The following is a 24,256-nucleotide window of genomic DNA, read 5'->3' on the forward strand; positions in this document are numbered from 1 at the left end:
ATAATGTATTCCAGTAAGCAACAGCTATCATTAAAGGAACACACACAATTAAATCATTATGAATGGTACACATTACCAACTGGGCTCAATTGTTTCCTTTTTTCCACCTTTAAACTGTATGAACCTCAGAAAGCTCTGCAGACCGCAAAAAAACATGTTGCTCTGGTGCTCTCAACCTAATATAAACTTATTTTGACTTTTGCTTGTTTTGGTTGTCTGTTTACTAATGGAATATGCGCGACCTCCTCTGATGTGTCTGTAAAATGTACCTTTTGTCACACATTTTTGTCCTGAATTCTGACCTACTGTCCTGAATTTTTGTCCTGAATTTTGACCCTTTGTCCTGAATGTTTACACTCACTGTCCTGAATTTGCACCCATGCCAGTTGGTCACCCTAGCCTGTATTTACGCGTACTATGAGGCTGGTACCAGCACCTCTTTTTCAGGGGCAGCTTTAAGCCCCCGTCAATCCGCCCCTGACCCCCGGAGTATTCAAACCAGTGCTCTGCAGACAGAAGCAAGTCAAGTCAAGTCAAGTCAAAGAATTTATATAGCGCACTACATACCCAGAGGGTCTCAAGGCGCTTAGGGAGGGGAGTAGGATTACTTGTCAAATATCCACGTTTTAAGTTGCTTTCTGAATGCTAGGTGGTTCTGGGTACGGCGAAGGTAAGTGGGGAGTGAGTTCCATGTTTTAGCTGCCAGGTATGAGAAGGATCTGCCTCCCATGGTGGTCTTGTTGATGCGAGGTACAGTGGCGAGGGCTTGGCTGGAAGAATGTAGTTGGCGGGAGGGGGTGTAGAAGGACAGTCGTGAGTTGAGGCATTCTGGTCCGATGTCGTAGAGTGATTTGTGTGCGTGGGTTAGCAGTCGGAAAGTGATCCTCTTATTGACGGGTAGCCAGTGGAGGTCTTTCAGGTGACCAGAGATGTGTTCGTTACGCGGGATGTCTAATATGATCCTGGCTGAGGCGTTTTGGATTCGTTGGAGTTTCTTCTGGAGTTTAGCGGTAGTACCTGCGTAGAGGGTGTTTCCGTAGTCCAGTCGGCTCGTGACCAGAGCATGGGTGACTGTTTTTCTGGTTTCGGTGGGGATCCAGCGAAATGTATTTTTGAGCATGCGAAGAATGTTGAAGCAGGATGAGGATACAGCGCTGACTTGTCTGTTCATTGAAAGTGAAGAATCCAGGATAACGCCTAGGTTCCGTGCGTGGTCTGTCGGGATGGGTGCTTTTCCAAGGGCTTCCGGCCACCAAGAGTCGTCCCATGCAGAGGGGGATGTACCTAAGATGAGGACTTCTGTTTTATCTGAGTTCAGTTTCAGACGGCTGTGTTTCATCCATTCGGCAACTTCTTTCATTCCTTTGTGTAGGTTAGTTTTGGCGGTGCTGGGGTCATTGGTGAGAGAAAGGATCAGTTGAGTGTCATCCGCGTAAGAGATGATGTTGAGGTTGTGTTGGCGGGCGATGGCCGCGAGGGGGCTCATGTATACGTTGAAGAGGGTGGGACTGAGTGAGGATCCTTGTGGAACGCCACAGATGACTTCAGTGGCCTCGGACTTGAATGGTGGAAGGCGGACTCTCTGGGTTCTTCCGGTGAGGAACGAGGTGATCCATTCAAGTGCTTTTCCTTGTATTCCGATGTTTCTGAGGCGTTGTAAAAGGGTGCTGTGGCAGACTGTGTCGAAGGCTGTAGAGAGGTCGAGAGCAGACAGATCTCCACAGCGCCAGCATTAACCCCCAGGACTATCTTTCCAATTTCGAAGCAGCCTCTGGAGATTCCTGTCAACTTCAGTCTGAGGGGGTTTAACCCTCGTGAGCCCGGATCCCTTCCATGTCGGATGCCCACCCCCCAGGAGGCTGGGGTGGTTAAAGTGCATGTCGCTGCTGTACAGTGCCTTTAACGACAAGGGCTGTCATGTCACACAAACACACCAAACATACAACGTGTGATTTTAAACCTGTTGAACCAGGTAGAGCCTGGCAATACGATCTGTGCCCGAGGGGGGCGTGGGGTGACACGCCGTGCGCGTGACACTTTGCCCTTTTGAATTTTTACTTTGTTTTCTCACTTTCAGAATCGCTTCGCCCGTGGGCCCATCCATCGCCCCTCGTTATCTCGCCCATTGGATAGATAGATGTCCTTCTGCAGCGCAGATGCCCCCCTCCCCCTCCTTCTTGCACCCCTGTGGTGTACTTGCACTTGATTGGCCGCTGGCAGCGCCGTTGTCGGCTCCAGTCCGGTTTCCAGGAGAGGAGCGGGGTCACGTGACACAAACACTGCCCAGCCGGCTGAATGGGGCAGTGAGGGGCAGAGAGGCAGGACGCTGCTGCAGGCACCAACCCACCGAGCTTCTCCCCCCAGGAAACTTTTACCAACTCCGACACTTCTCTCTGCCCCCGTGGTCTCCGTGCAGCGGACCCGGCCGGGGCCGATGGTGAGTTAGAGGCAACTCCTCCATGTCTGTCTTTTAGGGGGTTCATTTTACCACAGGGGCTGACTCTCCTAACCCTGCCCCAGTGTGCAGGAGAGAAGAAGGGTCTGCGCGACCACCCAGACGGAGGGGCAGTTCACCTCTTAGTACCAGTCTTGGGTGTCGCCCAAGAAATGCCAGACAGTTTAATAGACCCACTAGACAGGTATGCGGCACGCATCGGGCGTGGTCACTGTTTGTAGAACTGTTTCTTCTCGGACTTGTAGGTGATAAAGGATACATCCGGACTGGGGATCTCGAACTCTCCGCTTCATGCAAGTGTGTGATCTTGGGCAGATCAACAAGTCTCCTTTTGTCCTTGCCGCACTGTTTGCCAAAAGAAATCCCGCCCAGACCGCTCTCGGCAGTGACAGCGAGCTAGGAATAAGAACCGTAAAGTTCCGCTTTCACCTTCACCCCTCAGATGCTCTGAAATGTACACCCGGTTAATACTAGAAATACAGCGCTTAGACGGTCGCTTGAAGTGAGACGAATGAGTGTAACAACGACTCGCTGATTTATCCGGAAAGTGCACACTTTGAAAAGTGCAAATATGACAGCTCAGGTGGAAAGCCTCAGCCTGCCCCTTATGAATGTTAAAGTGGTCCTTACCAGCGCTTTAAATGGAAATATAGAAGTGCTGGTACTCACTAACAAGACTACCTCTTTGGTTCTCAGAAGTACCAGTACTCTCCCACTAAATGTATTTCAGCAGTGCTGAGAAGTGCAGGTACTCTCCCAGAGAAGTGCCATTACTCTCCCACTAAATGTATTTCAGCAGTGCTGAGAAGTGCAGGTACTCTCCCAGAGAAGTGCCATTACTCTCCCATTAAATGTATTTCAGCAGTGCTGAGAAGTGCAGGTACTCCCCCAGAGAAGTGCCATTACTCTCCCATTAAATGTATTACAGCAGTGCTGAGAAGTGCAGGTAATCTACCAGAGAAGTGCCATTACTCTCCCATTAAATGTATTTCAGCAGTGCTGAGAAGTGCAGGTACTCTCCAAGAGAAGTGCCATTACTCTCCCATTAAATGTATTACAGCAGTGCTGAGAAGTGCAGGTAATCTACCAGAGAAGTGCCATTACTCTCCCATTAAATGTATTTCAGCAGTGCTGAGAAGTGCAGGTACTCTCCAAGAGAAGTGCCATTACTCTCCCATTAAATGTATTACAGCAGTGCTGAGAAGTGCAGGTACTCCACAAGAGAAGTATCAGTACTCTCCCATTTAATGTATTGCAATAGTGCTAAGAAGTGCAGGTGATCTACCAGAGACGTGCCAATCCTCTCCCATTAAATATATTTCAGCAGTGCTGAGAAGTGCAGGTACTCTCCCAGAGAAGTGCCATTACTCTCCCATTAAATGTATTTTAGCAGTGCTGAGAAGTGCAGGTACTCTCCCAGAGAAGTGCCATTACTCTCCCACTAAATGTATTTCAGCAGTGCTGAGAAGTGCAGGTACTCTCCCAGAGAAGTGCCATTACTCTCCCACTAAATGTATTTCAGCAGTGCTGAGAAGTGCAGGTACTCTCCCAGAGAAGTGCCATTACTCTCCCATTAAATGTATTTTAGCAGTGCTGAGAAGTGCAGGTACTCTCCCAGAGAGGTGCCATTACTCTCCCACTAAATGTATTTCAGCAGTGCTGAGAAGTGCAGGTACTCTCCCAGAGAAGTGCCATTACTCTCCCACTAAATGTATTTCAGCAGTGCTGAGAAGTGCAGGTACTCTCCCAGAGAAGTGCCATTACTCTCCCACTAAATGTATTTCAGCAGTGCTGAGAAGTGCAGGTACTCTCCCAGAGAAGTGCCATTACTCTCCCATTAAATGTATTTCAGCAGTGCTGAGAAGTGCAGGTACTCCCCCAGAGAAGTGCCATTACTCTCCCATTAAATGTATTACAGCAGTGCTGAGAAGTGCAGGTAATCTACCAGAGAAGTGCCATTACTCTCCCATTAAATGTATTTCAGCAGTGCTGAGAAGTGCAGGTACTCTCCAAGAGAAGTGCCATTACTCTCCCATTAAATGTATTACAGCAGTGCTGAGAAGTGCAGGTAATCTACCAGAGAAGTGCCATTACTCTCCCATTAAATGTATTTCAGCAGTGCTGAGAAGTGCAGGTACTCTCCAAGAGAAGTGCCATTACTCTCCCATTAAATGTATTACAGCAGTGCTGAGAAGTGCAGGTACTCCACAAGAGAAGTATCAGTACTCTCCCATTTAATGTATTGCAATAGTGCTAAGAAGTGCAGGTGATCTACCAGAGACGTGCCAATCCTCTCCCATTAAATATATTTCAGCAGTGCTGAGAAGTGCAGGTACTCTCCCAGAGAAGTGCCATTACTCGCCCATTAAATGTATTACAGCAGTGCTGAGAAGTGCAGGTACTCCCCAAGAGAAGTATCAGTACTCTCCCATTAAATGTATTTCAGCAGTGCTGAGACGTGCAGGTACTCTCCCAGAGAAGTGCCATTACTCTCCCATTAAATGTATTTTAGCAGTGCTGAGAAGTGCAGGTACTCCCCAAGAGAAGTATCAGTACTCTCCCATTAAATGTATTACAGCAGTGCTGAGAAGTGCAGGTAATCTACCAGAGAAGTACCAGTACTCTCCCATTAAATGTATTACAGCAGTGCTGAGAAGTGCAGGAACTCCACAAGAGAAGTATCAGTACTCTCCCATTTAATGTATTGCAATAGTGCTGAGAAGTGCAGGTGATCTACCAGAGAAATGACATTACTCTCCCATTAAATGTATTTCAGCAGTGCTGAGAAGTGAAGGTACTCTCCCAGAGAAGTGCCATTACTCTCCCATTAAATATATTTTAGCAGTGCTGAGAAGTGCAGGTACTCTCCCAGAGAAGTGCCATTACTCTCCCATTAAATGTATTTCAGCAGTGCTGAGAAGTGCAGGTGATCTACCAGAGAAGTGCCATTACTCTCCCATTAAATGTATTTCAGCAGTGCTGAGAAGTGCAGGTACTCTCCCAGAGAAGTGCCATTACTCTCCCATTAAATGTATTTCAGCAGTGCTGAGAAGTGCAGGCACGCTCCCGGAGAAGTGCCACTACTCTCCTATTAAATGTATTTTAGCAGTGCTGAGAAGTGCAGGTTCTCTCCCAGAGAAGTGCCATTACTCTCCCATTAAATGTATTACAGCAGTGCTGAGAAGTGCAGGTGTTCTACCAGAGAAGTGCCATTACTCTCCCATTAAATGTATTTCAGCAGTGCTGAGAAGTGCAGGTACTCTCCCAGAGAAGTGCCATTACTCTCCCATTAAATGTATTTCAGCAGTGCTGAGAAGTGCAGGTACTCTCCCAGAGAAGTGCCATTACTCCCCCATTAAATGTATTACAGCAGTGCTGAGGAGTGCAGGTACTCCCTCAGAGAAGTATCAGTACTCTCCCATTAAATGTATTACAGCAGTGCTGAGAAGTGCAGGTACTCTCCGAGAGAAGTACCAGTACTCCCCCATTAAATGTATTACAGCAGTGCTGAGAAGTGCAGGTACTCCCCAAGAGAAGTACCAGTACTCCCCCATTGAATGTATTGCAGCAGTACTGAGAAGTGCAGGTACTCTCCCAGAGAAGTGCCACTACTCTCCCATTAAATGTATTACAGCAGTGCTGAGAAGTGCAGGTGATCTACCAGAGAAGTGCCATTACTCTCCCATTAAATGTATTTCAGCAGTGCTGAGAAGTGCAGGTACTCTCCCAGAGAAGTGCCATTACTCCCCCATTAAATGTATTACAGCAGTGCTGAGGAGTGCAGGTACTCCCTCAGAGAAGTATCAGTACTCTCCCATTAAATGTATTACAGCAGTGCTGAGAAGTGCAGGTACTCTCCAAGAGAAGTACCAGTACTCCCCCATTAAATGTATTACAGCAGTGCTGAGAAGTGCAGGTACTCCCCAAGAGAAGTACCAGTACTCCCCCATTAAATGTATTGCAGCAGTACTGAGAAGTGCAGGTACTCTCCCAGAGAAGTGCCACTACTCTCCCATTAAATGTATTACAGCAGTGCTGAGAAGTGCAGGTACTCCCAAAGAGATGTATCAGTATTCTCCCATTAAATGTATTACAGCAGTGCTGAGAACTGCAGGTACTCCCCAAGAGAAGTACCAGTACTCCCCCATTAAATGTATTGCAGCAGTACTGAGAAGTGCAGGTACTCTCCCAGAGAAGTGCCACTACTCTCCCATTAAATGTATTACAGCAGTGCTGAGAAGTGCAGGTACTCCCCAAGAGAAGTACCAGTACTCTCCCATTAAATGTATTACAGCAGTGCTGAGAAGTGCAGGTACTCTCCCAGAGAAGTACCAGTACTCTCCCATTAAATGTATTACAGCAGTGCTGAGAAGTGCAGGTACTCCCAAAGAGATGTATCAGTATTCTCCCATTAAATGTATTGCAGTAGTGCTGAGAAGTGCAGGTACTCCCCAAGAGAAGTACCAGTACTCTCCCATTAAATGTATTGCAGTAGTGCTGAGAAGTGCAGGTACTCTCCCAGAGAAGTACCGTTACTCTCCCATTAAATGTATTACAGCAGTGCTGAGAAGTGCAGGTACTCCCAAAGAGATGTATCAGTATTCTCCCATTAAATGTATTACAGCAGTGCTGAGAAGTGCAGGAACTCCCCAAGAGAAACCCAGTACTCTCCCATTAAATGTATTACAGCAGTGCTGAGAAGTGCAGGAACTCCCCAAGAGAAACCCAGTACTCTCCCATTAAATGTATTACAGCAGTGCTGAGAAGTGCAGGAACTCCCCAAGAGAAGTATCAGTACTCTCCCATTAAATGTATTGCAATAGTGCTGAGAAGTGAAAGTACTCTCCCAGAGAAGTGCCATTACTCTCCCATTAAATGTATTACAGCAGTGCTGAGAAGTGCAGGTGATCTACCAGAGAAGTGCCATTACTCTCCCATTAAATGTATTACAGCAGTGCTGAGAAGTGCAGGTACTCCCAAAGAGATGTATCAGTATTCTCCCATTAAATGTATTACAGCAGTGCTGAGAAGTGCAGGAACTCCCCAAGAGAAACCCAGTACTCTCCCATTAAATGTATTACAGCAGTGCTGAGAAGTGCAGGAACTCCCCAAGAGAAACCCAGTACTCTCCCATTAAATGTATTACAGCAGTGCTGAGAAGTGCAGGAACTCCCCAAGAGAAGTATCAGTACTCTCCCATTAAATGTATTGCAATAGTGCTGAGAAGTGAAAGTACTCTCCCAGAGAAGTGCCATTACTCTCCCATTAAATGTATTACAGCAGTGCTGAGAAGTGCAGGTGATCTACCAGAGAAGTGCCATTACTCTCCCATTAAATGTATTACAGCAGTGCTGAGAAGTGCAGGTACTCCCAAAGAGATGTATCAGTATTCTCCCATTAAATGTATTACAGCAGTGCTGAGAAGTGCAGGAACTCCCCAAGAGAAACCCAGTACTCTCCCATTAAATGTATTACAGCAGTGCTGAGAAGTGCAGGAACTCCCCAAGAGAAACCCAGTACTCTCCCATTAAATGTATTACAGCAGTGCTGAGAAGTGCAGGAACTCCCCAAGAGAAGTATCAGTACTCTCCCATTAAATGTATTTCAGCAGTCGTGAGAAGTGTAGGTACTCTCCCATTAAAGCCGCTGTAGCTGTGCTCAGAATTGCAGGTACTTTCCTAGAGAAGTGCCATTACTCTCCCATTAAATGTATTACAGCAGTGCTGAGAAGTGCAGGTACTCTCCAAGAGAAGTACCGTTACTCCCCCATTAAATGAATAACAGCAGTGCTGAGAAGTGCAGGAACTCCCCAAGAGAAGTATCAGTACTCTCCCATTAAATGTATTTCAGCAGTCGTGAGAAGTGTAGGTACTCTCCCATTAAAGCCGCTGTAGCTGTGCTCAGAATTGCAGGTACTTTCCTAGAGAAGTGCCATTACTCTCCCATTAAATGTATTACAGCAGTGCTGAGAAGTGCAGGTAATCTACCAGAGAAGTGCCATTACTCTCCCATTAAATGTATTTTAGCAGTGCTGAGAAGTGCAGGTACTCTCCCAGTGAAGTGCCATTACTCTCCCATTAAATGTATTTTAGCAGTGCTGAGAAGTGCAGGTACTCTCCAAGAGAAGTACTGTTACTCCCCCATTAAATGAATAACAGCAGTGCTGAGAAGTGCAGGAACTCCCCAAGAGAAATACCAGTACTCTCCCATTAAATGTATTACTGCAGTGCTGAGAAGTGCAGGTACTCCCCAAGAGAAGTATCAGTACTCTCCCATTAAATGTATTGCAATAGTGCTGAGAAGTGAAAGTACTCTCCCGGAGAAGTGCATTACTCTCCCATTAAATGTATTTCAGCAGTGCTGAGAAGTGCAGGTACTCTCCCATTAAAGCCGCTGTAGCTGTGCTCAGAATTGCAGGTACTTTCCTAGAGAAGTACCAGTACTCCCCCATTGAAGGTATTGCAGTAGTGCTGAGAAGTGCAGGTACTCCCCCATTAAAGGTATGACAGCAGTGCTGTGAAGTGTAGGTACTCTTCCAGCAAAGGTATTTCAGCAGTGCTGAGTAGTGAAGGTACTCTCCCAGAGAAGTGCAGATACTCTCCCATTGAAGGTATTGTAGCAGTGCTGAGAAGTGCTGGTACTCTCCCAGAGAAGTGCAAGTACTCTCCTATTAAATGCATGGAAGCTGTGCAGGTAGTCTCCCATTAAAGCGGCTGTAGCTGTGCTCAGAATTGCAGGTACTTTCCTAGAGAAGTACAAGTACTCTCCAATTAAAGGTATTGCAGAGGTGCTGAGAAGTGTAGGTACTCTCCCAGCAAAGTACTAGTACTCTCCCATTAAAGGTTTTGAAGCAGTGCTGAGAAGTGAAGGTACTATCCCAGAGAAGTACAGGTACTCTCCCATTACAGGTATTTCCGCAGTGCTGAGTAGTGCAGGTACTCTTCCAGAGAAGTACTGAAACTCTCCCAGTAAAGGTAGTGCAGCAGTGCTGAGAAGTGCAGGTTCTCCCCCTTTCAAATTAAAGAAGTGCAGGCACTCAGTACCAGACAGTACCTGCCAATTTTAAGCACTGGTCCATACAGAAGGACTGGTGCACTTCCATCCTCCCAGCAGGTTCGACTGGATCTGTCCCACCTTAGGGGGTCCTACGTGACAGCCAACTACTTGTGGGTCAGAAAGCTATAGGAAACAAAATCTTTAGAATTGTCAACTCTTGACCACGCCCACAACCGGGGCTGTGATGAAGACATTGGACAACGTCCAATCTTCCGACAAGACCTTAAACTCACTTCATCTGCTTGAACCATATTAGTATCTTAAGGACAGGTGTTTAAACGCATTTTCTGATCACAAAACCTGCAATTTGCCAATTCATAGAGTTTGCGACAAGAAACAGTAGCGGATGGTGTCAGGAAAATGTGGTGAGGGACAGGCCTGTAACAAAATAAACAATAAAATGTTTTCTAAACTTCTGCTCGCTGCTCTTCTGCTCCTCTGGGCACAGGCTGAAACTCCCAGTTTCCCTACGGCCAATCAGAACGCTGCTCTCATAACCATGAGAGCAGTGTCCGGATTGGGTGGAGCGGGCTTGTTTGGCGCTCCATCGGGAGCTGGGAGCCTGTGCCTGCTGGACTCTCCGCCCAGCAACGCAGCTGGGTTGGAGAGATGTCAGTGCGCATGACGGTTTGGCCGTCCTAAGGCCACCACTCCTCCTCCCCCTGCAGCAGTGCTGTGGCCCACCCCCAAGACTGGGCTACAGGACAAAAAATAAATCATAATCATTTCATTTTTCATTTTCCTCTGTGGGCAGGGGGGCGATGCTTTTCCTCCATAGCGGAGGAGCTGCCACTGATAAGAAAATGTTTTTTCCAAATTTACTAAACGCATTAAGCGATCATGGGGCATATCTACAAGGGCTTTATCTCCGCTTTTTTGGCTTAAAAAGACAAAAAAGAGGGCCCTATTTACAAGAGGGTGCTAACATGCATAATCGCATGTCAGCACCCTTTTTCCCAACGCCTCCCTTTGCATCTCCAATGAGATGCAAAGTGGGCGTTACTGGGCGTACCCCGGATGGACAACCTTGCAAATATCGCTGATGTTTAAACCGCGATATTTACAAGGCAGTCCACAGGATTTTAGCACACATTAGATTTTGGCGAAGAAGACCTGGAACACCCTCCTTATCCCCCTACGACAGACCCAGGACCTGCTGACCTTCAGTAGACTCCTCAAGACCTGGCTATTCGAGCAGTAGCAGCATCCCCCCTCCCCCACCCTCCCCCCCCCCCCCCCGTGCCTTAAGACCCTCACGGGTGAGTAGTGCGCTTTACAAATGTTCTGTTTGTTTGATTGATTGAGTGTAACCCTTTGTAATTTTGTGAATTTTCAAGAATCTGTAGATTTAAGTACCTCAGGATGAAAAGCACTCACTTAGCTTTGTCTTTTTTTGTAATTGCGCCTCAGGTTGCCTTTGCTTTTGTGAATTGGGCTGTAAATGTTCTGACCACTGTTCACCCCTGTTTTAGTGTCCGTGCTGTGCTCTGGTTCTCAGCTGTGAGCATCTTTGCCAGTAACACAGTAACTATGGTAACGGGTAGAGGGGGGCTGTGCTCTTTTCCAGCAGACCTCCATGACTGCCTGCTTTCCTTGGAAGCCTGTCTTTTGTTTTTTCCAAACAGGCTGGTGGAGTGGGGTAAAGTCACCCAAAGTTGGACTTTCCTTAGCAAAGTTCTGAGACGGGAAACCGACTTAGTCCTGACATTTCAAAGCTGCAATCTCTCCAGCGGCACTCAGAAGAGATGCTTTCCACGTTTGCTTCTTTGTACTCAGACTTAACACAGTCTTTGCTCCTTCTTTCCAGGTGGGGGAGGCGCTATGCTGCAGTGGCCGTCTCGAGGGCAGATGACCATGAGTCGCGGTGAGTGGGGGTGCCTTGTCCTCCTGGGTGTGGGGGGGGGGGGGCTGCACATTCGGGCTTTAGTGACACACTGACTTCTGCTGGCAAGAGTTGTGAAGTTTGACTGAACTCCAATGGGGTGATCTTGGCCTGGTGTTCAACCTGTGCATCCGGTCATCCTTTCCACGAGGTGTTTTTATGCCCAACTGTTAAAAACCAATGTATCCTGGGGAAGGAGTGTATTCTCTAATAATTATTTTTCAACTGTTAAAAAAGGACATTCATGTGCCCACGTGTCTTTGTGTTCATTTTCATCCCTTTCATCAGCTGTGATACGTTTAAGCCTGGAGAGGAGCGCTGCTGCTGTGTGAGGCCTGAGCCTGTAAGATTGTTGTGACTCCATTTGTGTGGCTGCTTCTGAACCTGTAGGTTTCTGTAAACTGAGCACAGGCACTCCTGTACCCATGAACACTCAAGATCAGCTTGCCTCCACCGGGTACCACCGGACGTTGTGAGGTCTGTGTAACTTCCGCTCTTTCGTCCCTTCCCCTCCCCAGCAGGGTCTCATCTATTTAACCTATGGCAGTGCATTTACATGGAGGGACAGGAAAGAAGAAGGAAGGAAGTGGAAATAGGAAGCAAAAGTCACTTTCACTTTTACTTTCGAAGACGATGGGGCATGTGAAACTTCAGCTCCAAATACCTTTAACTGCTTGCGTCGGTGGCTTTTTGGCAAAGGTCACGGAAATCGTGTTGAAAATGTAACATCTTCGCAAACACATTCAAACTCTTCTCTGGAACTTGTCCTATTGGCATTGTTTATACTTAATAAATATAAAATTAAATTAAATTAACGAAAGGCAACCCCCAACAGCCATAAGGAGGGCCAGACTTGTTTTCCGCATCATGACAAAATTCAATTGTTTGATATATTGTGCGTTTTTGACACCTATGGCGTTTTCACAATTTAATTTACTTTAAAAAATGTACTATTTGACCCCCATTTGTAGTGGGCAAATCCCTCCCTCTTCCTATATTGATGCCAGGGTCACGTGCTGAGTAAACTCATTTGTTTCAGGTATTTATGCCCCATCGCTCATAAGGGTAACCAGCTGCCACTGTTTCGGACAACTGTTGATGTCCCATCACTTGCAAGTTCACCATCGTCCTTCGACCGTGACAACCCCCCCCCCCCCCACCCTCGCACACCACCCGCAGTAAAAACGCCGACTCCTGCCACTGTGGCACCACCGTCTTCAGAGAAAGCTGCTGGAATATGCACCTGGGAACATACTAAGCATGCCAGGGGTTAAACAGTTTGAAGGGCAATCCTTCAGAATGGAATGACATGCCTTTGCCTACAGCAGGCATCAGAGGCTTTTGGGGGGGTCCATTTCGAAACATTTGTGTGACCCACACATAGCGAGCGCCTGTTCCTAAGTTAAAAAAAGGTACAATTATATGAAAGAGAAAATATAGTGAACCAGCACCCTGTACTGACGGTGAGCAGCTTTTACAACGCGGGTATTACCACGCGCTGCCATTACTACGATGCTTTTACAACGCAAGTCGTTACAACGACTTGCGCTGGAGGGTGCTGTTGGATAGGGAATAGTAAAATTTTCTATTCCAACACCTTCCCTACTGTAACGTGGGCTGGAATTGGAATAGAAAATTAAACTATTCCACTATCCAGCGCTTGCGTTGTAAAAACAGCGTTGTAATGGCACGCGTAGTAATAGCCCGCGTTGTAGTCACAAACAACCGTACTGACTAGTGGATGGCTGGCAAGTTTCCTTAACAGTCTGTAAATAAATGTAGCCATATAATGTGGGACCCTGAAAAGAGATGGGCCGGGGAATAGCGCACCCTCTGACCGCCTCTTCTCAAAGCCTTAACTTTCAGAGTACAATCCTCCTTCGCCTCACAGGGAAGCCCCTGTCTTTCAGAAATGTCACTAAGAGCAGCATCTCCGAGTTCTCCTTCTGAGCCCACTTGTTACCCTCTCACATCACTCAAAGCTCTTGCATCGATTGCTGTGAGGCAGCCTGGTCCCTCAAGAGGAGGTAACGGAAGGCCACAGGACAACATCAGTATATAAGGCATGACTTCAAATATAGCTTCCAGCAGGGTGGTGTGGTGTTCTTGAAGATAAGAATGAATAGTCCAGAAGCAAGTTAACTTCAGTGTAGGTTTTATTTAACCTCAGCCACAAACGCACAGAGTCAACTGACTCAAAACAGAATCAACATTTCAAGAATACAGAATTCTAGCATGGAATTACATGACATCAGATGAAACACGACATCACACATCTTCCTTCGCAATGAAAGAAAGAAAGTAAGAAAAATAATGAAAGAATAAAACAAACTAAGAAAGCTTTAAACATAATCCTTCATGTACATTGGAGCACTATGTAACCTCATGCTCCTCTTACGGGCATTACAAGATGAAGAAGGTACAGCTGCATAGAAATTAATAACATTGAATGAATCATTTTCATTTGGCAAATCAGAAACTAAAACATTTGATCTAACAAGCACAACACGACTCTTATTCCAAATCCTCCCATCCTGAGTTTTTATGGCATTCTTGAAAACCTTAATGACCGGTCTGACATTGGTATACTTAGACCACGATTTACAACCAACAGGTGCTTTTATTTTTACAATATCACCAACTTTAATTTCTTGAAATCGTACACACTTCTTCATGTCAAAATAAGACTTTCTCAACAACTGCTTATTCAACTCCCTTTCTCTCCATTCACCTATGCTATTGTCAACCAAACCTTTATTCATTTTCATCCAACCAGGACACCACAAGGTATTAGGTATCCTACCTTTAAACAATTCAAAAGGAGACCTCCCAGTAGAAGAATGAGGAGAACAACGATAAGCATTAATCCTATCCCGAAGAGCAACAATCCAGTTCAAACCATTTGATCTAGCCAACTGTATTGACTCTTTAAGTGTTCTATTTACCCTTTCAACAGCTCAATTGGACTCAGGATGATATAAAGAGCATCTCTTATGAACAACACCACATTTTTTCAAAAAATCAGAAAATAAACTAGAACAAAATTGAGGACCATTATCAGACAATAAACTATTTGGAAAGCTCTCCCTTTTAAATATATCATCCAAAAACTTAATGACAGAAGTTGAGGTAATGTCTCTAACAGCAGTCACTTCAATCCATCTAGAATACAAGTCAACAAGGACAATCAAGTACGGGGTGTCAGATACACCGCTAAGGGGACCTAAAATGTCAATAGCAACCTCATCCCAAGGGTGACTAGGCAACTGTCTACAAACCATAGGCATCTGTCTAGTTTTTAAAATCTTATCACTCGCACAACATTCAACACAATCTCTGACTAATCTCTCTACTTCTAAATCCATATTAGGCCACCAAAACTGCAAACGCATCATTTCCTTCGTTTTTACAATACCCAAATGTCCAGTATGAACATAGGACAACAGTGTTTTACGAATACCAACGGGTGGAACTAATTTAGTACCACGAGTCAGCATACCATCAGTAACGGAGAGTTCATCAGCTACAAGAGACCAGGGTCTTTCCAAACGTACACTACTCTTCAAAGAATTCATAACAGAAATCATCTCATCATCCTTTTCCAGTTCACTTTTCCATTCTCATTCTTCTACAGCTCCCTCAGTGACTTCACAAACATTAATAAGCTCCTCAGATTCACATGCAGCTTCCGCGTCACAACTCTCACAGTCAACTAATCTCGATAAACAATCTGCAGATTTATTAGCTACCCCGGAACATATAGTACCTCAAATTCAAACCCTTGCAAGGAAATAATCCATCTTCTAATCCTTGAAGAAATAGAATCCAAACCTTTTTTTAAGAACACTTCTTTCAAGGGCTTATGATCAGAAAATACTACAACCTTAGTACCCCAAATCAAATTTTTTAACTTTCTTAATGCCCAATAAATCGCCAATGACTCTCTTTCAATTACAAAATAATTTAATTCAGACCCCCTTAGACACCTCGAAGAACAACAAATCAACACCTCTTTCCCTTCCTTCTTTTGGAGAAGAACAGAACCAAGACCCTTTTCACTCGCATCCGTAAACATATAAGTGGGAAGACCAGGAACAAAGTCATGAAGTGATGGAGCTTTTTTTAACTCAACCTTTATACGCTCAAATTCATCCTTGCAGTCAGAAGACCATTCATACACGACATTTTTCCCAGTCAATTTCCTTAGATTGAATGACTTCTCTGCAAAGTTCGGTAAAAATTTCCCATAAAATTCTACCATCCCAAGAAATGAAAGCAATTCATCCTTGTTAACTGGCTCTTTAACTTTGTCGATTGAGTCAACCAATTCCTTTTTTGGAAAAACACCTTCACAAGTAATGCGATGACCAAGATAATTTACCTCCTCCAATCGAAATTTACATTTTTCTTTCTTTAAAGTCATGCCAGCACCATTCAATCGTTCTAAAACAGTGCACACACGCAAATTATGCTCCTGGATTTTCTTGCCATAGATCAAAAGATCATCTTGATAGCATTTCACACCCTTAAGACCTTTAAGAATTCTAGACATTATACGTTGAAATACAGAGGCTGCCGAAACAAGGCCAAATGGCATTCTCCTGAATTTGAACGTACCCATAGGTGTAATAAAGGCAGTCAAATCCTGAGAAACCTCATCTAACTCCACCTGGTGGTAAGCGGAGGCCAAGTCTAATGTGGTAAAGTACTTTGCACCCTCTAATGTACCAACCATCTCATCGATGTTAGGAAGAGGAAACCGATCAACAACTACCTCTAGCATAGAATTACATGACATCAGATGAAACACGACATCACAGGTGGCTCATCTGTGCCCGGGCTCAGTAGACCAGGGTGCGTGGTCCTACACTTCTAAAGAGACCACGCGTGAGACTTCTTTCTCAAGCTCTCCCTTTTCTCAGGGTCTCCTCCTCTGTGTCCCTGTTACAAAGTGGTGAGATGGTCATTTGTTTCCTCCTGCTCTCCCATTACTTGTATATTAATTTTGGAAGATCGGGGCCCCTGCCTTAAAGGATAAACCCTAGCAAGGTATAGTACTTTTTGTAAAAATGAACCGTACACACCGGGTTACGTGCACATTTACTTCTGAGTAAGCAAGACGTTGTTTTTCAATAAATTAATTTCCACCAACTAGCTTCTGTTAAGCGTTTCTATTTTATTTTTTAAAAGTATATAGATTTTTTTCTTATATCTTACTTTATTTATATATTTTATCAAAACATTTTTGTTTTTTTATACAAATTTTTTTTACATATAACACATGACAGTAATTTTACACTGATTGATTCATAAAATATCTTAGTTTAAACAATTCATAATTTCATTTCTTAAATACAGAATATATTCCCTTCAGAAGAAATTTTGTATAAAAAAAACAAAAATGTTTTGATAAAATATATAAATAAAGTAAGATATAAGAAAAAAATCTATATACTTTTAAAAAATAAAATAGAAACGCTTAACAGAAGCTAGTTGGTGGAAATTAATTTATTGAAAAACAACGTCTTGCTTATTCAGAAGTAAATGTGCACGTAACCCGGTGTGTACGGTTCATTTTTACAAAAAAAAAAAAAAAAAAAAACTCCCATCACTTGTATACATGGACAGAGGTTGATGGCGCAGAAGGAAAGAAAGGACACGTATTCTTGCGAGGTCCCTATGGGGAGGCACTTGGTCTCTCACCCAGGAGGGATGTTGTTATCCTTGCTTCAGATGCCCTGGTTCAAAAGCTTCTGGTCAGCCTCACGGAAGAGATGCAGACATTGTAGGGTGTCCGGGAAGAGAAGTTCTTGCAGATCCTACCCGAAGGCGGATAAGGCCTCGATCAAATCCATCGGGCCCGTGAGTGAAGGGTGGCTCAGGCCACCTGTTCCTGGTAGCCAGAGGTAGCCAGAGGTAGCCAGCCTCTCGGGAGATTCCTGGAGACAACGGTGCCTGTTCCTAAACTTGATATGGCTAGGAGGCCTCCATGCCTGAGAGGACTGCCTGGGTGCATCAGCTGCTACTTCCCTGGTCACTTAGTAAATAAATAATCATGCTGTACCAGGTAAGGAGTAAGATTGTTTCAGATCATCACAGTGTGAAAGAATTTTACACTCACACCAATTCTTGAAGTCCAAAAATGTTTACCAACTAAAGAAAAATAGCGTCAACAAACGCATGGCGCTACCAAAATACGATAAGGTGAGTGCATATTGGGGAGTGTAAACTTACTAGTCCCAACTCCAATATATAAAGTAACCCTATAATTATCTATATGAACTTACCATCACAATTAACCCTGGGCGGACAACTACGCTACATTCGCGTAGTTTGTGCTACTTCGCGCTACGCGAATTGCACGAAGCACAGTGCAAAAACACATAGCGTAGCGTAGTTGGTATTTTTTGCTCGCTTGCGGTCCTCAACGTCAAGTTGGCGACCGCGAGTGAGCAAAATGACATCCCGGGGAGACTTTTCCTCGTTCGCTATCAGCAACATAAAGTTGGTGATCGCGAGCGTGGAAAACAAACCACCCGGCTAGATTCTCAACGCGGGGAGGTCAGGTTTCTCATTGCGAATGGTCGTGTATGCTCGTGACCGCTCGCAATGAGAAACTACCAGCCCACGTTGAGAAAGCTGCAGCTCGAGTAAAAATCTACTCCCGCGGCAGAAAATGACAGCTCGCACTGTGCAAGATGCACAGTGTGGACAAGCATCCGGCAGTATGCAATCATCATGAACAGGGCACTACGCAGTTCGCGTAGACCTACGCGTATCTCGCGTAGTGCGAAGTGCACTTTGCGTAGCTACGCTTAGCGCTACTATGCGAACTACGCCCAGTGTTAATCACAATGCGCTGTTCATCCAGATATTGGCCACAAAATACTGGAGCTGATATGAAGGTGAAATATAATTTAGCATTGATCAAGACCATGGCTGTCGATACTGCAGTCACACTGAAACAATAGTTCTACATTTCTGAATATGAACAAGCAAGCCGGGCTGAAGACGGCTGAAATGCCAGAAACCGGTCCTCGGTAGCTTGTTTCCGGTCCAGGGAAGACATGGCTTGGCGGTTCGGGCTGGACTGTTCCCATGAGGCACAGGGTCATACTGATTTGCATATGGCCATGTCTGAACTGGGGTGGCAGAGTGGGCTAAAGAACGGTGATGGATTAAACCCAGATCAGTTGACTGGGGGTGAGTGCTTGTATTGTCAACGCTCCGTCCATCATTTCCTTTGGTTTTTCTGTGTCCTCGGTGTCGGCTGCTCTCACTACTCAACAACTCGTACGTTGACAAACAGACAAATGCTGAGTTAGAGATTCTCTTCACCTTTGACTCAATGGAGTGACTCAATGATTCGTTTCTCACACATTGAATTACACACCCACTCGCTTTCTTATTACAGCCTCGCTCTTTCAGACTCCTGGGCAGCGCAGGTGGTTTTTAAGGTAAAGGCCGTGGACAGGTAGGCGAGGCCAGGAGTGCTGTTTGCTTCCACTGTGATTGTTCAGGCCGTTTACAAACCTTTGAAACAAAGGTCTGCAGAGCCCTGCTGCGGGCAGGCACTCTGACTCAGCCTGACGAGCAGACCTTTAACTAACATGCTCATTAAAAACAGATTCCGTTGCAGATTAGTGAGAACTGAGGGTGATTTTGTGGTTCTTGTGTGCACTGTAATTTTGCTAAGTTCTGATAATGACTGAGGCTCCAAGGTAACTCCACATGCAGAGCTGGTGAATGTTTCTCTTTCGTATCCAGAAGATTGAGATATTAAGGGCGTAATGGACGTGTCATAGCGTGCACCCCACTCTCCTTTTCTTGGAGCTATTTCTGCAGTTTTCCTTAGAGTCCAGTTTAAAGGGGCAGGCACTGCCAACTGGAGAGTACATGCACTTCTTTAATTTGAAAGGGAGAGTGCCGGCATTTCTTAGCAGGGGTGAGATACTTTTAATGGGACAGTAGCGGTGCCTCTCAGCAGGGGTGCAGTAACTTTAATGGGAAAGTAGTGGCACCTCTCAGCAGAGGTGCAGTAACTTTAATGGGAGAGTAGGGGTGCAGCAACTTTAATGGGAGAGTAGCAGTGCCTCTCAGCAGGGGTGCAGTAACTTTAATGGGAGAGTGGCAGTGCCTCTCAGCAGGGGTGCCGTAACTGTTAATGGGAGAGTAGCGTGCCTTTCAGCAGGTGTGCAGTAACTGTTAATGGGGGAGTAGCAGTGCCTCGCAGCAGGGGCGAGATACTTTTAATGGGACAGTAGCGGTGCCTCTCAGCAGAGGTGCAGTAACTTTAATGGGAGAGTAGCAGTGCCTCTCAGCAGGGGTGCAGTAACTTTAATGGGAGAGTAGTGGCACTTCTCAGCAGGGGTGCAGTAACTTTAATGTGAAAGTAGTGGCACTTTTCAGCAGGGGTGCAGTAATTTTAATGGGAGGGTACCAGTGCCTCTCAGTAGGGGTGCAGTAACTTTAATGGGAGAGTAGCAGTGCCTCTCAGCAGGGGTGCAGTAACTTTAATGGGAGAGTAGCAGTGCCTCTCAGCAGGGGTGCAGTAACTTTAATGGGAGAGTAGCAGTGCCTCTCAGCAGGGGTGCAGTAACTTTAATGGGAGAGTAGCAGTGCCTCTCAGCAGGGGTGCAGTAACTTTAATGGGAGAGTAGCTGTGCCTCTCAGCAGGGGTGCAGTAACTTTAATGGGAGAGTAGCTGTGCCTCTCAGCAGGGGTGCAGTAACTTTAATGGGAGAGTAGCAGTGCCTCTCAGCAGGGGTGCAGTAATTTTAATGGGAGGGTACCAGTGCCTCTCAGTAGGGGTGCAGTAACTTTAATGGGAGAGTAGCAGTGCCTCTCAGCAGGGGTGCAGTAACTTTAATGGGAGAGTAGCAGTGCCTCTCAGCAGGGGTGCAGTAACTTTAATGGGAGAGTAGCAGTGCCTCTCAGCAGGGGTGCAGTAACTTTAATGGGAGAGTAGCAGTGCCTCTCAGTAGGGGTGCAGTAACTTTAATGGGAGAGTAGCAGTGCCTCTCAGCAGGGGTGCAGTAACTTTAATGGGAGAGTAGCAGTGCCTCTCAGCAGGGGTGCAGTAACTTTATTGGGAGAGTAGCAGTGCCTCTCAGCAGGGGTGCAGTAACTTTAATGGGAGAGTAGCAGTGCCTCTCAGCAGGGGTGCAGTAACTTTAATGGGAGAGTAGCAGTGCCTCTCAGCAGCGGTGCAATACTTTTAATGGGAGAGTAGCAGTGCCTCTCAGCAGGGGTGCAGTAACTTTAATGGGACAGTAGCGGTGCCTCTCAGCAGGGGTGCAGTAACTTTAATGGGAGAGTAGCAGTGCCTCTCAGCAGCGGTGCAATACTTTTAATGGGAGAGTAGCAGTGCCTCTCAGCAGGGGTGCAGTAACTTTAATGGGACAGTAGCGGTGCCTCTCAGCAGGGGTGCAGTCACTTTAATGGGAGAGTAGTGGCACCTCTCAGCAGGGGTGCAGTAACTTTAATGGGAGAGTAGTGGCACTTCTCAGCAGGGGTGCAGTAACTTTAATGGGAAAGTAGCAGCGCCTCTCAGCAGGGTTGCAATACTTTTAATGGGAGAGTAGCAGTGCCTCTCAGCAGGGTTACAATACTTTTAATGGGAGAGTAGCAGCAACTCTCAGCAGGGTTACAATACTTTTAATGGGAGAGTAGCAGTGCCTCTCAGCAGGGTTGCAATACTTTTAATGGGAGACTGGCAGTGCCTCTCAGCAGGGGTGCAATACTTTTAATGGGAGGGTACCAGTGCCTCTCAGCAGTGGTGCAATACGTTTAATGGGAGGGTAGCGGCCCGTCTCAGCAGGGGTGCACTACTTTTAATGGGAGAGTAGCAGTGCCTCTCAGCAGGGGTGCAATACTTTTAATGGGAGGGTAGCAGTGCCTCTCAGCAGCGGTGCAATACTTTTAATGGGAGAGTAGCAGTGCCTCTCAGCAGGGGTGTAATACTTTTAATGGGAGAGTAGCTGTGCCTCTCAGCAGGGTTACAATACTTTTAATGGGAAAGTAGCAGCGCCTCTCAGCAGGGTTGCAAAACTTTTAATGGGAGGGTACCAGTGCCTCTCAGCAGGGGTGCAATACTTTTAATGGGAGGGTACCAGTGCCTCTCAGAAGGGTTGCAATACTTTTAATGGGAGAGTAGCAGTGCCTCTCAGCAGGGGTGCAATACTTTTAATGGGAGAGTAGCAGTGCCTCTCAGCAGGGGCGCAATACTTTTAATGGGAGGGTAGCAGTGCCTCTCAGCAGGGGTGTAATACTTTTAATGGGAGAGTAGCAGTGCCTCTCAGCAGGGGTGCAATACTTTTAATGGGAGAGTAGCAGTGCCTCTCAGCAGGGTTGCAATACTTTTAATGGGAGAGTAGCAATGCCTCTCAGGAGGGGTGCAATACTTTTAATGGGAGGGTACCAGTGCCTCTCAGCAGGGTTGCAATACTTTTAATGGGAGAGTAGCAGTGCCTCTCAGCAAGGGTGCAATACTTTTAATGGGAGGGTAGCAGTGCCTCTCAGCAGGGGTGCAATACTTTTAATGGGAAAGTAGCAGCGCCTCTCAGCAGGGTTGCAATACTTTTAATGGGAGAGTAGCAGTGCCTCTCAGCAGGGTTACAATACTTTTAATGGGAGAGTAGCAGCAACTCTCAGCAGGGTTACAATACTTTTAATGGGAGAGTAGCAGTGCCTCTCAGCAGGGTTGCAATACTTTTAATGGGAGACTGGCAGTGCCTCTCAGCAGGGGTGCAATACTTTTAATGGGAGGGTAGCGGCCCGTCTCTGCAGGGGTGCAATACTTTTATTGGGAGAGTAGCAGTGCCTCTCAGCAGGGGTGCAATACTTTTAATGGGAGGGTAGCAGTGCCTCTCAGCAGCGGTGCAATACTTTTAATGGGAGAGTAGCAGTGCCTCTCAGCAGGGGTGTAATACTTTTAATGGGAGAGTAGCTGTGCCTCTCAGCAGGGTTACAATACTTTTAATGGGAAAGTAGCAGCGCCTCTCAGCAGGGTTGCAATACTTTTAATGGGAGGGTAGCAGTGCCTCCCAGCAGGGGTGCAATACTTTTAATGGGAGAGTAGCTGCAACTCTCAGCAGGGGTGCAATACTTTTAATGGGAGAGTAGCAGTGCCTCTCAGCAGGGGTGCAAAACTTTTGATGGGAGAGTAGCAGCAACTCTCAGCAGGGTTACAATACTTTTAATGGGAGAGTAGTGGTGCCTCTCGGCATGGGTGCAAAACATTTAATGGAAGAGTAGCAGCAACTCTCAGCAGGGTTACAATACTTTTAATGGGAAAGTAGCAGCGCCTCTCAGCAGGGTTGCAATACTTTTAATGGGAGAGTAGCAGTGCCTCTCAGCAGGGGTGCAAAACTTTTAATGGGAGAGTAGCAGCAACTCTCAGCAGGGGTGCAGTAACTTTAATGGGAGAGGAGGGGTGCAGTAACTTTAATGGGAGAGTAGTGGCACCTCTCAGCAGGGGTGCAGTAACTTTAATGGGAGAGTAGCAGTGCCTCTCAGCAGGGGTGCAGTAACTTTAATGGGAGAGTGGCAGTGCCTCTCAGCAGGGGTGCCGTAACTGTTAATGGGAGAGTAGCTGTGCCTCTCAGCAGGGTTACAATACTTTTAATGGGAAAGTAGCAGCGCCTCTCAGCAGGGTTGCAATACTTTTAATGGGAGAGTAGCAGTGCCACTCAGCAGGGGTGCAAAACTTTTAATGGGAGAGTAGCAGCAACTCTCAGAAGGGTTGCAATACGTTTAATGGGAAAGTAGCAGCGCCTCTCAGCAGGGTTGCAATACTTTTAATGGGAGAGTAGCAGTGCCTCTCAGCAGGGGTGCAATACTTTTAATGGGAGAGTAGCAGTGCCTCTCAGCAGGGTTGCAAAACTTTTAATGGGAGAGTAGCAGCAACTCTCAGCAAGGTTAAAATACTTTTAATGGGAGAGTAGCAGTGCCTCTCAGCAGGGGTGCAAAACCTTTAATGGGAGAGTAGCAGCAACTCTCAGCAGGGTTACAATATTTTTAATGGGAAAGTAGCAGCGCCTCTCAGCAGGGTTGCAATACTTTTAATGGGAGAGTAGCAGTGCCTCTCAGCAGGGGTGCAATACTTTTAATGGGAGAGTAGCAGTGCCTCTTAGCAGGGTTGAAAAACTTTTAATGGGAGAGTAGCAGCAACTCTCAGCAGGGTTACACTACTTTTAATGGGAGAGTAGTGGTGCCTCTCGGCAGGGGTTCAATACTTTTAATGGGAAAGTAGCAGCGCCTCTCAGCAGGGTTGCAATACTTTTAATGGGAGAGTAGCAGTGCCTCTCAGCAGGGTTGCAATACTTTTAATGGGAGAGTAGCATCAACTCTCAGCAGGGTTACAATACTTTTAATGGGAGAGTAGTGGTGCCTCTCGGCAGGGGTGCAATACTTTTAATGGGAAAGTATCAGCGCCTCTCAGCAGGGTTGCAATACCTTTAATGGGAGAGTAGCAGTGCCTCTCAGCAGGGTTGCAATACTTTTAATGGGAGAGTAGCAGCAACTCTCAGCAGGTGTGCAATACTTTTAATCGGAGAGTAGAAGCAACTCTCAGCAGGGTTACAATACTTTTAATGGGAGAGTAGCTGCAACTCTCAGCACGGTTACAATACTTTTAATGGGAGAGTAGTGGTGCCTCTCGGCAGGGGTGCAATACTTTTAATGGGAGAGTAGCAGCAACTCTCAGCAGGGTTGCAATACTTTTAATGGGAGAGTAGCAGTGCCTCTCAGCAGGGTTGCAATACTTTTAATGGGAGAGTAGCAGTGCCTCTCAGCAGGGTTGCAATACTTTTAATGGGAGAGTAGCAGCAACTCTCAGCAGGGTTGCAATACTTTTAATGGGA

General features: G+C 46.1%; 1 protein-coding gene across 1 annotated transcript in view; it reads left to right on the forward strand.

Annotated features, from left to right (window-relative positions):
• The first annotated feature begins 2,249 nt into the window (after positions 1–2,249).
• The window catches only part of LOC147693120 (uncharacterized), a 131,786-nt gene continuing 109,779 nt past the window's right edge, over positions 2,250–24,256 (forward strand). The window contains exons 1-2 of the mRNA XM_086939369.1: positions 2,250–2,437; positions 11,319–11,375. Of these exons, the coding sequence (XP_086795495.1) occupies positions 11,333–11,375 (43 nt within the window). The 5' untranslated portion in view covers positions 2,250–2,437; positions 11,319–11,332. The remainder of the gene's footprint in view (positions 2,438–11,318; positions 11,376–24,256) is intronic.

This window comes from Lissotriton vulgaris, chromosome 9 (assembly GCF_964263255.1).
Source record: "Lissotriton vulgaris chromosome 9, aLisVul1.2, whole genome shotgun sequence".
NCBI lineage: Eukaryota > Metazoa > Chordata > Amphibia > Caudata > Salamandridae > Lissotriton > Lissotriton vulgaris.